This window comes from Gymnoscopelus braueri (genome assembly GCF_963280865.1).
Source record: "Gymnoscopelus braueri genome assembly, chromosome: 15".
In the NCBI taxonomy this organism is placed as follows: Eukaryota; Metazoa; Chordata; class Actinopteri; order Myctophiformes; family Myctophidae; genus Gymnoscopelus; species Gymnoscopelus braueri.
In genome coordinates, this window is record NC_137620.1 from 25,824,209 (window position 1) to 25,841,017 (window position 16,809).

The window sequence follows — 16,809 nt, forward strand, 5'->3', positions numbered from 1 at the left end:
ATACATATTTTTGCAGGGCCTCTATGAATTACTCATTACATGGCAATCTATGCATATGGCTGGCCAGCACCACTGACAATTTAGCTGAAGAGCAAAAGAAAGAGACATGAAGAGGTAGAAGAGTTGTGCATCCCTCTAATTTTCATTAAATCTGAGGGATACCATCACTCATCAGTTCGGTTCAATGTGCGATGTTCAATGTGTTCAATGTTCAGAGTTCATTTACAGTCTTTGAGAGCAAAACAAGATATTAGTTAATAGTTAGGTTCAATACTCAAGCAGAAAATAATGATAAACAGCCTGTCTTGGATTAAAGCCGACTCACTGAAACACTTTAATAGACAGAATGTAAACATTTCAACCGTGAGTTTGAAGGGATTGGGTGAAAAGGGGGCACAGACCTTTGTTAGTTCTAACACCTCACGGCTTAGAATTCGGTTGGACAGGTTCCTCGTTCCTGCCTTGCTGTGCCTGCCTGAGGAGTTTGCCTCCATCCATGTGTGCCCCTAACCTGACACCGTCAAATGGAAGAAAGCTTGCGACACACATTTTGTTTCACAGCGTAATCAAATGCAAATGAGATTTCCGGAGGGAGGGGGTTTACCAGGCTAGTGTGCCCCATCTGCCCCGCCGAGTCCTCCTCTGAAAGGCTGGCGCACTGTATAAGAAATTATCTGTGTATTTTAAATTCATACGGAAGCATATTGCTGTCATGTCAGGAAAAACATATCATGTTATAACATGAAACGTTTCATGATATGTGATACATTTATATCTTATTATAACATACATTATCACATTATAACAAGTCATTAACATGTGTGTGCCATGTCGTGCAGATCTATAAGCTTGTTGATCTGCTATTTTCAGTGACACCCAAAATATCCCAAACTGCTCAAAAACACCCCAAATCAACCAGGCCAAAACTACACAAAAGTATCCATAACTACCCAAAACATTTTATACCAAAAATACATGTCAACAGTGAGATTTGGGCGATTTGTCAATATAGCTGACTACATGCTCATGATCAGATATATAAAACAGAAACACAGTCTTAAACAATGAATGGTTTATTGAATGCCAATAACAATAATGTCAACCTTTTACTTTTTTTTTTACATAAAATATGTAATTTATTACATGAAGCATGCCTCAAACTCCAGTACAGCACCAAAAAGAACTGAAGTACAAAGTATAAAATTAAATAGAAATGTCCATTTGTAAATTATTCAAATTGGTCCCTTGGTGTAACTAAACATATTAGGGAATTTCCCTCATAAATGTTTTTGCTTATCTGATGTCTTGAGCGTAAAACACCATTTATAATACATTAAATTTATGTAGCGCTTTTCAAGACACATAAAGTTGCTTTACAAAACAAAACTTCAAGACAAAATAACTATTCAAAGGACAACTTCACCCATTTTCAACCAATCTTCATATAATTGGTCCTCACTAAAGTTTTGATGGGGAATCCTTAATCTAATAGAAACTGTAGGCTCTCTTTTCCTGAAAAGTTAGCATGCTATAATGTAAGCCATTGTTCTCGCGTTAATGAAAAAAAGTCTAACGTTGATGTCACTGTTGAAAAAAAATAGGTTGAAAATGGGTGAAGTCATCCTTTAAAAAGGGTAATAAGTACGTAAAACAAGATTGTAAAAAGAAAATCCAACTTGAATGATGAGTGATAAAAAGTGATAAAAGTGGAAAAAAAACTCACCAAGGTTGGATATTCACACAAACTGTCTTAGCCAATCGAGATTCTATCAGTGCACAATCAGACCGGGTTTATGTAATCATAGAAGTATTATTTTTGTTGATGTGGCATTATACAACAATTGTGTCTTTTATCTATGCCTAAAATGTGCCTTTATATTCCAAATTAACATTTGAATATTAATCTGCCATTAAACAAATTAATGTATTGGGCGGCCCAATAGCTAAATGGTTTGGACATGTACGCTCTGATGCCTGACAGCGGCCGGACCATTTGCTGCATCTCTCTTCCTGTCTCTCTCCACTGACTATCCAATCAAGTCTCAGAAAAAAGAAAATATATTATAGATTTTGGTTTGCACGGTTGCTATCGAAGTAACTTTCTTCCCCTTTTTTGATGTAAAAAGGTTGCCAGTTTGCTGATCTTTGTGAGGAGGGTGGGACCCAAATGCAAGACTACCGGAGGCAGAGCAATGTGTAAACAACGTATTAACAGAAAAAGGCAAAAATGCGGTGTCCAAAATTAAAACGCAACAACAAATAGAAAATCAGGCTAGACGGAACCTCAGGAACAACTCAGAAAAGGGCAATAACTCTAAATGTGAGCCTAAACCGGTATACTTACAGAAACAGGGCTTTACGAACTGACAAAGACTAAGGGGAATGGGTCCAGTAATATAGATGGGTTTCCTGTTAGTAAACATGAGAGGATGATGCGCGCGCAGTGGAGGGAAGAGCCTGTAGAGGGCGCTATTACCCGCAGCAGCTCTGCCCATTGTACATTCATAAAAGTAATAGTCTTCACTGGGTTTAATGAAAGTAGATTAAATGATGCAGTTTGTAATATCTTCTTTACTCAATAAAAATGATTTGTTGGAAGTTGGATCTGTTTGTATATAATAGCAGCATTATGCCTATTATGCCTAAAATAGCAGCATTATGCCTATCTAAATCCCGAAAATAACAACAGAGTCAATGGCGCTTCCGGTTCGTTCTACCTCCCGCATGCGCAGATGACGCACTCTGCTCTGTGATGACGTCGCGCGGAAACCCATCTATGGGGGCAAGCTGACGAGGGAAATGACAACAGGTGTGTAGCTGGGCAGAGAAGTGCAGGACTGATGAGGGAGACAGGTGTGCAGGTATAGCTAAGGTTAAGTGGACTGTGGAGGTAAAGCCGGATGGGAGACAGAGAGAGTTAGTGAAAAAGATAGAAAGAGAGAAGGGTAATAAATGTCCAGGAATAAATGTCTAAGTGATGGAGAATATGGCCAAAGGGGGCAGATGAGCGGACCGGTTTAGTTTTATTTTGGGGTACTTTCGGGTGTTTTTGGGTACTTTTGGAGGTCTTGTTTTGGGTAGTTTTGGGTTGTTTTGGGTTGGGTTGGGTACTTTTGGGTTGTTCTTTGTGGGTTTGGGTGCTTTTGGGTGATTTTGAGTTGTTTTTAGTTTTGGGTATCTTGTTTTGGGTAGTTTTGGGATGTTTTGGGTTGTTTTGGGTACTCTTTGGTTGTTTTGGGTGCTTCTGAGAACTTTTGGACCCTCCTGGGTTGTTTTTAGTTTTGGGTGTCTTGGTTTGAGTACTTTTGGGTTCTTTTGGGGATTTTTTTGTACTTTTGGGTTGTTTTGCTTTCTTTTGGGTAGTTTTGGGTTGTTTTGCTTTCTTTTGGGTACTTTTGGGTTGCTCTTTTGCTTTCTTTTCGGTGGTTTTGGGTTGTTTTGCTTTCTTTTGTGTAGTTTTGGGTTGTTTTGGTTTACTTTGGATACTTTTGGGTTGTTGTTTTGCTTTCTTTTGTGTGGTTTTGGGTTGTTTTGCTTTCTTTTGGGTACTTTTGGGTTGCTCTTTTGCTTTATTTTCGGTGGTTTTGGGTTGTTTTGCTTTCTTTTGTGTAGTTTTGGGTTGTTTTGGTTTCTTTTGGATACTTTTGGGTCGTTGTTTTGCTTTCTTTTGGGTGGTTTTGGGTTGTTTTGCTTTCTTTTGGGTACTTTTGGGTTGTTGTTTTGCTTTCCTCTCGGTAGTTTTGGGTTGTTTTGCTTTCTTTAGGGTAGTTTTGGGTTGTTTTGGTTTCTTTTGGGTACTTTTGGGTTGTTGTTTTGCTTTATTTTGGGTAGTTTTGGGTTGTTTTGCTTTCTCTAGGGTAGTTTTGGGTTGTTTTGGTGTAGTTTGGGTACTTTTCCCTTGTTTCGGGTGACTTTGAATACTTTTGGGTACTTTAGGGTTGTTTTTAATTGTGGGTACTTTTGGGGAGGTTTCAGTACTTTTGGGCGTCTTATGGGTACTTTTGGGTTGTTTCGGGAGCTTCTGGGTGTTTTTGGGTACTTTTGAGTTGTTTGTAGTTTTGGGTATCTTGTTTTGGGTTGTTTTGGGATGTTTCGGGTGCTTTTGAGAACTTTTGGGTACTTTAGGTTTGTTTTTGATTTTGGGTGTCTTGGTTTTGGTACTTTTGGGTTGTTTTGGTTTATTTAGGGTAGTTTTGGGTTGTTTTGGATTGTTTTCAGTTTTGGGTATCTTATTTTGGGTAGTTGTCGGTAGTTTTGGGGGATTTTGAGTACTTGTGGGTAATTTTGGGTTGTTTTTAGTTTTGGGTATCTTGTTTTGGGTACTTTTAGGGAGTTCAGGGGAGTTTTTGGTACTTTTGGGTTTCTTTTGGGGACTTTTGGGTAGTATTGGTTTATTTGGGGTAGTTTTGGGTATCTTGTTTTGGGTTGTTTTTGGTTGTTTTTGGTTGTTCTGGGTACCGTTGGCTAGTTTTGTGTTGTTCTGGGTAGTTTGGGGTATCTTGTTTTGGGTACTTTTAGGGAGTTCAGGGGAGTTTTTGGTACTTTTGGGTTTCTTTTGGGGACTTTTGGGTAGTATTGGTTTATTTGGGGTAGTTTTGGGTATCTTGTTTTGGGTTGTTTTTGGTTGTTTTTGGTTGTTTTGGGTACCGTTGGCTAGTTTTGTGTTGTTTTGGGTAGTTAGGGGTATCTTGTTTTGGGTAGTGTTGGCTAGTTTTGGGTCCTCTGCCATTTCATCCTGTCCCAAATCCTCGGCCACTTTATCCACTCCCAAATCCTTAGCCTTTTCAGTCTTAGGAAGGTCTTCAGCCTTTTCAGTCTTAGGGAGGTCTAAAGTATTTTCAGTCTTAGGGAGGTCTTCAGCCTTTATCGGTTTAGGGAGGTCTTCAGCCTCTATCGACTTAGGGAGGTCGTCAGCCTTCATAAGCTTAGGGAGGTCTTCAGCCTTCAAAAGCTTAGGGAGGTCTTCAGCCTTCACAAGCTTAGGGAGGTCTTCAGCCTTCATAAGCTTAGGGAGGTATTCAACCCTGATAGGCTTTGGGAGGTATTCAACCTCTTTAGCCATATGGAGGTCTTCAGCCATGGCAGTCTTATGGAGGTCGTCTTCCTGCTTGTCATTAGCTACAGCAGCATAATAATAATAAGAGTTTTGTATGGTCAGTTTACAGTGTAATAAAGAATATGATTACCTGTGCAGAGGCTCTAAATTCAGTCATCTTTGCCATATTTTGATTTTGTTTTATAAATATTGTCAAACTTAAACATATACATTGTCATCATGAACTATAAGACATTACCAGTTTCGGCCTGCCGTTTCAACTTTCAAGCACACCATGGCTTGACAGTCAAGAGTCAAGATTCAAGATTTGTATATGTCAATTTATTTTACTGAGCAAATAACAAAAAAATATTAAAGATTAACAACTAAAATTGCAATATATACAGTAATCATCGCACACTTTGATTTGCCTTTGTAAGGTGCTGTGTTCATGGGTCAGATCCTTATCCTTAACAAATGTTAATGCAAGATGTAGGCTAAAGGTGGTGATACATATGACAAGACTTGAAGTGACAGTGAAATGGTATGACATGATGTCACATCAAATGAAATCTTATGAAATTGGTTACCTGACTTATCTGCTTTTGCATTTTGCACTTCTGCAGCATTAATAGTGGCCAACAGAGCAAAAAGCAGGAACACAATTAGGTTCTTCATTTTCTGCAAGAATGTAAAACAATGTTTAAAAAGCTGTCAGTAGTTATCGGACTCTGTATGCCATGGATCTTCAACAGAGGGTCCCTGAGGTCCTCAGAGTTACTACAAGGGGCCACCTCATTTGTATGTGATAGGAAGGGATTTCAACTAACTTTGAAAGCCTCTTATCGAGTTGCATGGAAGGCTTTCTAAAATAATAATAATAATAAAAAATATGCAACACAATTTTAAACAATATATAGTGGCGGTGCCTGCTTTGTCTTTATCTCTGCTAAGGGGTCCTTATCCTGAATGGATTTGAATACCCCTGCTGCCATTGGGTCTTCTACAGTGTACATGGCCAACAAGTATAAGAACATTTTCGTAGTCATTGCACGCATACTAGCAAGTACTATAACTAGTAACGGTTGAGCTCACCTTCAGTAGTTTGGGGAAGTCCCTGGAGATGAGAATAACCTTGTAAGTGATGTCTTCAACATGTAACTCAACAAGTCTGAAGTATTCCTGACCTAGCTACTGGAGCATACTGATACTCACTCTGCTGTTTAACAAAGGTGTTGAGGAAAGGGTTGCAAATAGCTCTGAGCAATGTTCAGGGCTATTTGACACTGAACTGCTCATATGAGCTGAATTACATTACATAAAGTTTCCTCTTCACTGCCTTCTTTCAGACATATCAATGATTTGCCAGTGAGATGACAATGAAAACTGGGATTTAAAAAAAAGAAAAGAAAGCCATAGTCTTTTAGGTTTGAACCTACAGTATTTAGTTGACGTAATTACATAATCCAACAGAAAAAGGGTCATGTTTGTGTAGTTTGATGCCTTTATGTATTTAATTTAATGGCCATGTGACAGCCTAGAATGGTTTTATTTACACGAGGCGGAGGCAATGCAACCATCTCAATATGTAGGCCTCCAAACATGATAACACACTTGTCTTCACCATACTTTTCAGGCCACTGAGTTTGTTTTGCTATCTGACCTGGGTTCAGGAGTCACTATATCCTTGATCTTGTCCATCACGTGCCTTAAGGCCCTGTCCCTTGGATATGATTAGTGGTCCCTTAATGGCCTGGAGGTCAGTTAGAGTGGGATCCTATGGGGAGACACGGACCCCTCAGATACGCCATGTACCCTCAGGTACCCCCAGGGGCACCTGGGGTAGGAAGCTCAAAACAATAGTCAATAGCAACAGCAGAATATGTTGTTTGGCATTGACAGAGAAGATTTGTCAAATTCATGGGTGCGACCCACATACTTGGCTGTGCTGCTCATCCCACAAATGCATATTCCTTACAAATCCTAAACACACACACACACACACACACACACACACGCACGCGCACGCACGCACACACACACACACACGCACGCACACACACACACACACACACACACACACACACACACACACACACACACACACACACACACACACACACACACACACACACACACACACACACACACACAGGGAGAGGGACACAATTATTTTAGGTGCAGAAAAGGTTAGATTCACAAACTCATGGATATGTCCACACACATGTCACTCAACACTCCATGGGCAAAAGTAGCGGCGGCTCCGCCATACAGTATATGGCAGCTGAGACGGCACAAGACTTGCCAGTATTGCCAGCCTTTCTGTCTCGTCTTTGGGCATCCCAAGTTGTCGAAACCCTCCAACAACCAGTCCGTGGGTATGTCCTCGGCTGGATCACCAGAGGAAACAAAGTTCTTAGTCTTGCACTGCTGCTTGGTGTTCTCTGTAGTTGTTCTCATGGGCCAGGACGTCCACCCATTGCTATTCCGACAGCGGACGGACATACCGCTGGAAGGCCGCCGGGTCTATTGCCTTGCTCTTCCCGGTAGCTGTTCACGGGAGGGGCCGTCAGGTAGCGTCGGCTGTTGGTAGATTCCACCAGTGAATAGTACCTTCTTGTACACACACACACACACACACACACACACACACACACACACACACACACACACACACACACACACACACACACACACACACACACACACACACACACAGTATAAGGTGTGATGATGTCACCTTATGTGATGTGATGGATGTGTTTTTGTAATAATTATTTGTCTAGGGTCATCCCTAGCCTGGTAAACCCCCTCCCTCCGGAAATCTCATTTGCATTTGATTTCAGGGAGGTCTGGGATTGCGCAGGGAGTAAGCATGCCCGAACACTGCGTGTTCGAACCAATCAGCGGCTGCTAGGGGCGGGATCATCCAATCAGCTGCCTAGTAGCTTGAAAAAAAGAAAAACTGTCTGTCATCGATTCTGCGACCGAAGTCTCAGATGGGAAGTAGGCTGTGAAACAAATGTGTGTCGCAAGCTTCTTCCATTTGACGGTGTCAGGTTAGGTCATCCCTGCCTGCCTAAATGTCAAGTTCATAAAAAATGTCTAAAATCTGTCATCCTATCCTATTTTAGTGTGCCATCTTGGCATAACTCAATTTGCCTACCAATCCTTTTTTTGTTGTGATCAAGTTTTTATTTTAATTTTTTTTGTTCACATAGCTGGAGGATTGAACAAGCATGTCCTGCACAGTACAACTGTGCAGCTGATTCCAATATACATTTTAACTGCCCAACAAGGGGTTCTTATTTGTCCCTCCAGTTAAGAATTTCCCCTAGTCCCCACCCCCACCCTACCTGGCCCACAGGTTGAACAGACATAGACAGGGCAGATGCATTAATATATAAAATAAATACAGCAAAAAAAACTAAAAACAAAACAAAAAAAACTAGAAAAATAACATAAGCTAAGCAAATACAGATGCAAGACTGCATAAAAAGGGAAAAATAAAGGAAAAAGATAATAATCAGTAGTTATTAATTTGCCTACCAATCCTATGATTTTATTAAGTTCGAGGTTGTACGGAACTAATCCTAGTATTAGTTCTCTCCTTTCCTCTAGAGACTGCATGTGTTTTGAGCTGTACAGAGCGCAGGCCCTCCGAGGTCACTGATTATCTCTGGAGGAATACAATAACAGCTCATTGGAGTTAACTTGACCATCTATGACAAAGCAACAACACCTCCGGCGACGCCGGTCAGAGCCGAGATCAACGTGTTGTTTGAGACATTTGGACGCTGTTTGTCCAAGATAAACTGTCACACCATCAGCTTGCCATCTTCTCTCTCAACCTACGAGCAGCTGTCATCGTCAGAGCTGATAACAACTTCATTTGTGTATAATAATTGTGATCATTGACTGTTTAGTCAGAGAGACATTTTGCTGTATGGTGCCTCGTGTATTGATTCTTTCTCTTAATACAATGTCAACTTTTTAATTTGAGAACTAGCCTGTGTCTGTCTTTGATTTCGTCTCATCCTTTTTACACTGGGTTTTCAACTGTTTAACTACAAATAGTTTTAATTAACATAGAGCAGGATTTACGACCCCTATCAGCTCCATAATCAGCTCCATCAGTATGTGTACACATACTGTAAGTTATACCATATTTCTCTGCTTGTATATACCTGTATAATTACTAATTCGGGCAAATAACCTTGATTATTGACAGACATTTGTGCGTATTTCTGTATTTTCAGTGCTTCAACACTGTTATGCACAATTTTCTGTTTACAAATACAGTTAACCTGAGTTAAACACTCACAGTTCATGCAATTCTTGTAGATTAGCTGAAGGGACAGAATGGAGAGGGTTGTTTCTGTATCCATATAAAGGGATTTCTGTATAATTAAGTGCTAGCATATCCATACATAACTGGAGCCGTCCAGTGACTCCAATGACTCAACCATATAGCCTGGAGAGTTTCTATCTCTGCAAATACACAGTACTGTTTGTTCTGTATGTTCAACATAGTGTGTTGTATTACCTGGGGGTGCCTGGTGGATCAGACAGTTAGTGCACAGACCATATGACTGGAGTTTGAATCCGACTCCCGGTGTAATCTCTCCTCATAAAGATGAAAGTCCCCAGCCCCCTAAAAAAAAACAAAAAAACAACAACAAAACACTTTACCTGGTCTTTCGCCAAGTAATAATAAAACAGAAAATATTAGATTAACTACCAATACCTCAGCTCATATGATAACATATTATTGTTAATCAGATGGCTGAATGTAACTTTAATCCAACTTAATTTAATAGAGCAATTAACCTCTTAAACCCTATGTATCTACATCTTCATTGACTGGGATCACCCAGGGGTATCTACATGCTCACAGTGCATCACGTTGTGAGCTTGTAGATCTGCTACTTTTGCTGTATGTTCGGCTATAATGACATGCCCACAATAGGGACGCTAGGGTTTATGTGGTTAAGGACGGCTTATTCAGAAACCTCCTGGGCCTGATCAATGACTGATATTTGTCTAACACCTGCTGCTCCACTATTGGCTGAACTTGGATCTACCTCTTGGACCTGCTTGCGGATTATACCAGTGTCAGTTGCCTTATGTGGACTATGCGGTCGACACACGCAGCACCTTAATCCCATGTATATTTTTTCTTCTCACACCTTAACGAACGTCCATAGCATATCATGTACAGTATATATATCTGCTCCCATGCTCACGCACCTTTATGTCTTACCTCCGGTACTAACCGGCGGCGCACGGGAAAGATATCCGGTAGGCCTACCATGTGTAAATATGTAGATTAATATTTTATAATTTTTTGGGGACGTCATTCCACAGCTCCACTTCTATGCCCATTTTTCAAAATTCATGATGAATTCATGTATGAGTTCATCATTAAAAAAGGCAATTGGATGCTTGTACTGTATCTCCTGTACATATCTGACAAGGTATGAAAGGCAAATACAGAATATAGTATAAACATTCCCATTTAGTCCTAGATCCTAAATCAATAGACTAATCCATCTTTTTATACCTCCGTTGGTGACAGCCGTAGCTATGTTTTCGGTTTGTACATATGCATATAGTACGTCCGTTTGTCCGTCCGTCCGTCCGTCCGTCCGACTGACCGTCCAATAGTCCATGATTCCGTCCTTTCCCATTCTTGTGAACATAAACTGCAACTGGTTAGTGTAATACTATGACAGCATCCGTGCCTTTCAGTGTTGGGAGTATACATATACGGACAATTACAATTTAGGTATTTAGCGACTTGTAAGTCTCTTAACCAGGTGTGAACCAAGTGTGAAATCAGAATAAGCAGAGTAAGCATGAGCTCTTGTCAATAAACAACAAGGTAAATTATCAAATAAATTGAGTGCAAAGAGAACAATGTGCTGCCTCAAAGAAACTTAGATGCCAGGTAAAAACAAACAATAAATCTAGCATCTGTCTAAACAACATGCTCATGATCAAAATCTCATTTGTGGTCAAGAAGAAACTAATCTAAGAAACAAAGCATGAGAACAAGTGACCAATATATACAGTAACTGCATAGTAAACAAGCATCAAGAAAGGATACAAGAAGAGTGAAGTGCTAAGGGGTGAGGTGGAGTCTGAAGAGGTGAGTATTCAAACTGTGGCGAACACAACTAGTGAGTGTGCAGTTCTGACTGTAATCAGGATTTCATTCCACAGTTCGGGAGCCAGGAGGGAGAAGAGTCAGGTCTAGTACATGAGGAGCATTGTCCAGGGTGTTTTAGGGAAGGCTCAAACAAGATTCGTGTGTTAGCTGATCTAAGTGAGTGGGAAGGGTTGCCTTGTAGGTCAATATTAGTGAATTTGTCGAACCTTTTCGAAAATAGCAGATCTATAAGCTATATATAGCTATATATCTATATATACGCGTTGTGAGCTTGTAGATCTGCTATTTTCAAATGACCAATGTATAAAACTGGCCTTAAAGGAGTAGTTCACCCAAAACATTACTTATTTTCTATCAATTACACACCCCATGAAGCCTTGAATTCATGGAGTTTTTTAGTTTTTGTCGCATTCCCCATAATTTGATGACTGGTGGAGTCTCTGGTAGGAGACTCAAAGAGTAGTCTCCTATTGACCGATGACCTGGTCATCAAATTATTGGCTCAGGAATGCGACAAAAACAAAACAATCTCCATGAATTCAAGGCTTCATGGGGTGTGTAATTGATAGGAAATAAGTACTTTTTTGGGTGAACTACTCCTTTAATTGGTTAATGTACTTATGTTCTGTAATAATCAAAATCTGAAATGTAAGTAGTAACTAAAGTGTTCAAATAATTGTAAAGTATCCTACCCTAAGTACAGTACTTGATTAAATGTACTGTTACTTTCAACCACTGCAGATGGGGCTGCGACCTCAAATGAGTTTGAGATCCCTAGATGGTTATTTACCTTTAGATGGTAGCAAAGTGGCCAATGGTTTCATTCCCCTTTGACAGATTGATGTATTTTTTTTATCTTTATCAAACCAAACAATGTCTCAGAGAAAACAATAATCCATAGAACAAGAAACAGGTGATTCCAATATCATCAACAAGCATCAACCAATTAGGCATCAGGGCTTGGCTAATAGACAATTGATAAATATTTTACACACTGCAAATAGCATGTAACATTACATTACATTAGTATGCAACTGACCTAAACTAGATTCAATTCACTTGCAGTGGGTTGTATATCAGTGGCTTTTGTGAGTATATTCAATAATAAAAGAATACGCCTACACACTGCCAAACTGCATGGTACAGGAGCAAATGTATTGAGAGAGAAGCAACGTTTGGGTCACTGATGATGTCCTTCTCATGCCTGAAGAAGCTCATCAGTGACCCAAGCGTTGCTTCTCTCTCAATACATTTGCTCCTGTACCTCCTTGGCAGTGTGTGGGCGTATTCTTTTATTATTGATTTGCGCTTGTTTGCTTATGCATCTACTCCTTAGCTTCTAGGTGTGCGAAAGTTATTCTAGGTGAGAATATTCAACAAATTATTCTACAATGCCTTGTTCTCAATACAAGGTGATAGAGTCATTTAATCTCTTATCTTATCTTAATTATCATAATGTGTCTAGGGTCCTTAACATTACTAAAATGTCCTATTAATAATGGTTTCATACTGTACTTTGTCATGGTAAAAGTACTCTGTACTCTCAGTTTCTCTGTCTGCCAGCCAAGGTCAAAGTCATGCAGGCCTTTTCTGTGGCAATCTTGTTTTGGGAACACGGTATCTGGGTGTTCTCTTCTCTACAGCTGTCTCCCTTTAGTGTCAACCAAATCTCCACTGACCAGTGACAGGTCAGAGATGTCAAACCTGTTGACCCAGACATGGGGACGCTGTTGTCCAGAGATAAACTGTCACACCATCATCCTCCATCATAATCTACCATCATCTACCATCATCAGACGACGACGTAACCATCGCTCTCATCCAATCCGAGAAGTCCACCTTCGCACGGAACCTCATCGATGTCACATCCTATGATGTCATATGTTTATGTTACTGGACAATGTTAAAGCCTCGTGCTTCCTCTGTTACACTACAGAGAGACGCCGACCGATGATGCGGAACCATACCTGTGATATACTGTAACCTTCTATATCTCTCTGATCTGAATACAAAACATGTTTCCTTACACCCTTGGCTGCCTGTTTGAGTCTGGTTTTTCCTTATTGTCTCCGTGCTACAAGTATCTGTACTTTGTGTGGGTCATAAGGTGAAATTCAACTCCAACACAAGGCATGTGCCATTATATGTTCTTGTGAAAATAAACTTTTCCAGCAAATTCACCTCAAAAAACAGACAAGCTACAGGTGCATGATATGACTTTTATTTGAGGGTCACAAATGATTAAGAAACATCCTTGAAGCCTCTGTGAGCCTTTTAACAATACTCATGCATTATTAACGATGGTGAGGAGATGATTCTCTGGTTGTTACTCTGGAGCTGTGGAAGAAGCGTATAAATACATTAATAGAAAACCAATGGCAAATCATTTACTCACTCTCATGTTTTTGTCAATGATTCACCAGTTATAATTGGTGTTATTCAAGAGCGCATACATTAATATTTTTGCCCTTGCTCATAGTATTAGAAATGATTATTTTATATATTATAATTTGATCCACAAAGAGTCTGGCCTGTTTATGTATACTACTGCTATTTTTATTTATTAAAATAGGCCATGTTGGGGCACGGTGGCGCAGTCGGTAGCGCTGTCGCCTCACAGCTAGAGGCTCCTGGGTTCGATTCCCGCCGGGGACGCTATGGGCGCTGGGGGCGTGTCTTCTCCTCCGTGTCATCAGCGCCCATACCCTAGGTGGGGTTGGCGAAAGGGCCTACTCTGTGTGGAGTTTGCATGTTCTCCCCGTGTCTCTCAGGGTAGTTAATACCCTCACAAAAACATGTAGTAATCCTGGTCACTATAACGCCTCCCCCATGACAGCCGGGGCGCCTGATGGAGGGGAAGGGAACTGATTGGAATAACGTGTTCCTTCCACGCACTACGTCCAATCAGGGAAACTCCCCCCTGTCAGGTGACAAGAAGGTCAGTTGGCTCTCATGCATTGAAGGAGTCATGAGCTCGGCCCTGGCCTCCCTAGGCTGGTGAGGGGAGTGTAGTGCCCAGGATCACTTAGAAAATTGGCACCGGGTGAAAAATAAGGGTTACAAAGTCGTGGGATAAAAATTATTAAAAAAATAAAATAAAAATAGGCCATGTTGACTTTAATCCATTACATTTCTTAAAGTTTATATTAAGGGACCTTCTGTTCTCACCTTAAAGGTGCTTTAAGTGATATTTGTTTGTTAAAATAAGTTTTAATTTTTTTGTTTAGTAAAGAGCTGGTGAGAAGGGAAGACCACTGTTGCAGAACGAATGCTAGAAGTGATTACTATCAGAATATAAAGCTTTACATTTTTAACAATAAACCTTTTTTTCCGCTTACAGTACCTTTGTCCAAAAACTACTTTTCTTCTCGATAGGAAGCCATTTCATCCTCCTCCAAATCCTCTGACATTTCATCCTCTTCCAAATCTTCGGCCATTTCATCCTCTTCCAAATCCTCAGCCATTTCATCCTCTTCCAAATCCTCAGCCACTTCATCCTCTTCCAAATCCTCGGACGTTTCATCCTCTTCCAAATCCTCGGACGTTTCATCCTCTTCCAAATCCTCAGCCATTTCATCCTCTTCCAAATCCTCAGCCACTTCATCCTCTTCCAAATCCTCGGACGTTTCATCCTCTTCCAAATCCTCGGACGTTTCATCCTCTTCCAAATCCTCAGCTGTTTCATCCTCTTCCAAATCCTCAGCTGTTTCATCCTCATCCTCAGCCTTTTCAGCCTCAGGGAGATCTTCAGCCTGTTCTGTCTCAGGGAGGTCTTCAGCCTTTTCGGCCTCAGGGAGGTCAGCCTGTTCCATGTCAGACTTTCCCTCCTTATCTTCAGCCTTTACAGGCTTAGGGAGGTCTTCAGCCTTTACAGGCTTAGGGAGGTCTTCAGCCTTCACAGGCGCAGGGAGGTCTTCAGCCTTCACAGGCGCAGGGAGGTCTTCAGCCTTTACAGGCGCAGGGAGGTCTTCAGCCTTTACAGGCGCAGGGAGGTCTTCAGCCTTTACAGGCTTAGGGAGGTCTTCAGCCTTTACAGGCTTAGGGAGGTCTGCCTGCTTGTCATTAGCTACAGCAGCATAAAAAGAAACAGAGTTTTGTAGGGTCAGTTTACAGGGTAGATATATTCAGATGTTTTTGTTGGTGTAAATATAGTCAAACCTATAAACATGAAATGTCAGCCATAAAATATTATGCTACTGTTTCAGATTTCAAACACACCATGGTTGTCAGTCAAGATTCAAGATTTGTATTTGTTATACAGTATCTCATATTCTTTGAGCCACACATAGGGGTATTCGGGGGTGGGGCCAAGTCCACTGTATTGGAGGTGCAAACAACACGAATCAGCATTGAGTTTGTGAGACGGATTATATACAGTAATAAAAAAATATGGTTAAATATCGTAGTGCAGTGACCGGTGTATAACTGCAACATGAAAAATGTACAGTACGCGTCACATCAACATATTTTTTTTCCAGAGCCACAAAAAATATGCCAAATCCAAGAAGCACCTTTGTTTGCAAATCCAACACACTCACGTGACATCGATACCTTTCCCCAGTTTGCACATACTAGTTTCGGCTCTTTGACATTGTACCAACAATAACGAAAAGACTGAAAGAATAACAACTAAAGAAAGTAGTATGATTAAAAATAGCAATATATACTGCAATTATAGCACACATTTGTGAGGTGCTGTGTGCATGGGTCAAATCCTCATCCTTATCGTTAACGTTAATGCAAGGTGTAAAGGGGGTGACACACATGACAAGACACGAAGTGACAGTGAAATGGCATGACATCACATCACATCACATGACATCTTATGAAACTGGTTACCTGACTTATCTGCAGCTTTCTCATTTTGCAGTGCTGCGGCATTAATAGTAGCCACCAGAGCAAAAAGCAGGAACGCAATTTGGGTCTTCATTTTCTGCAAGAATGTAAAACGATGTAAAAAAGCTGTCAGTGTACATAGCCAACAATTATAAGGTATATTTATGTAATTCTCATAAGCAGTAATTGCATAGTAGCGAATAACTAGTAAGTATTGAGCTCACCTTCAGTAGTTTTGGAAAGTCCTTGGTGGTGAGAAGAACCTTGAAGTGATGTCTTCAACATGCAACTCAACTAGTGTGAAGTATATCAGACCAATCTTTGGAATATATACTCACCCCACAAACAAATGTGTTTATTGAGGAAAGACGTGCAAATAGCCCTGAGCTATTGCAACGTATACTCTCTGTTTACATCACTTTTGTGTAGGGTTCATGTGATTCATGACACCTGCTGCTCCACTATTGGCTGATCAATGACTGATATTTGTCTTGACACCTGCTGCTCCACTATTGGCTGAGCTTGGATCATCAGACCCCTTAATGTGTCAGTCAAACCTGCAGTCATTACAATAAGGTGTATAGAGGAGTAATTTAATGATCTCCAGAACAGCCAGGGGCAGGGATTATGTTTTTGCCCCTGTACGTCCACATGTCTGTCTTTGAGCAGCTATTCTCAGACACTGCGGGGCTGATTGGAGTGAAACTTTGCATGCACACTTACAGTAGGCCAAGGAAGAACCTCCATTCCAAATTGTTGAAATCAG

At 40.6% G+C, this 16,809-nt stretch overlaps 1 protein-coding gene across 1 annotated transcript; it reads right to left on the bottom strand.

Annotated features, from left to right (window-relative positions):
- Positions 1-13,448: 13,448 nt before the first annotated feature.
- LOC308101446 (uncharacterized protein) lies at positions 13,449-16,137 on the bottom strand (the record flags this gene model as incomplete). The annotated part of the gene is made up of 3 exons (XM_080450865.1): positions 13,449-13,544; positions 14,551-15,273; positions 16,047-16,137. The coding sequence occupies 2 exons, from the start codon at positions 16,135-16,137 to the stop codon at positions 14,564-14,566; spliced, it is 801 nt and encodes a 266-aa protein (XP_080306991.1). The 3' UTR covers positions 13,449-13,544; positions 14,551-14,563.
- Positions 16,138-16,809: the final 672 nt, after the last annotated feature.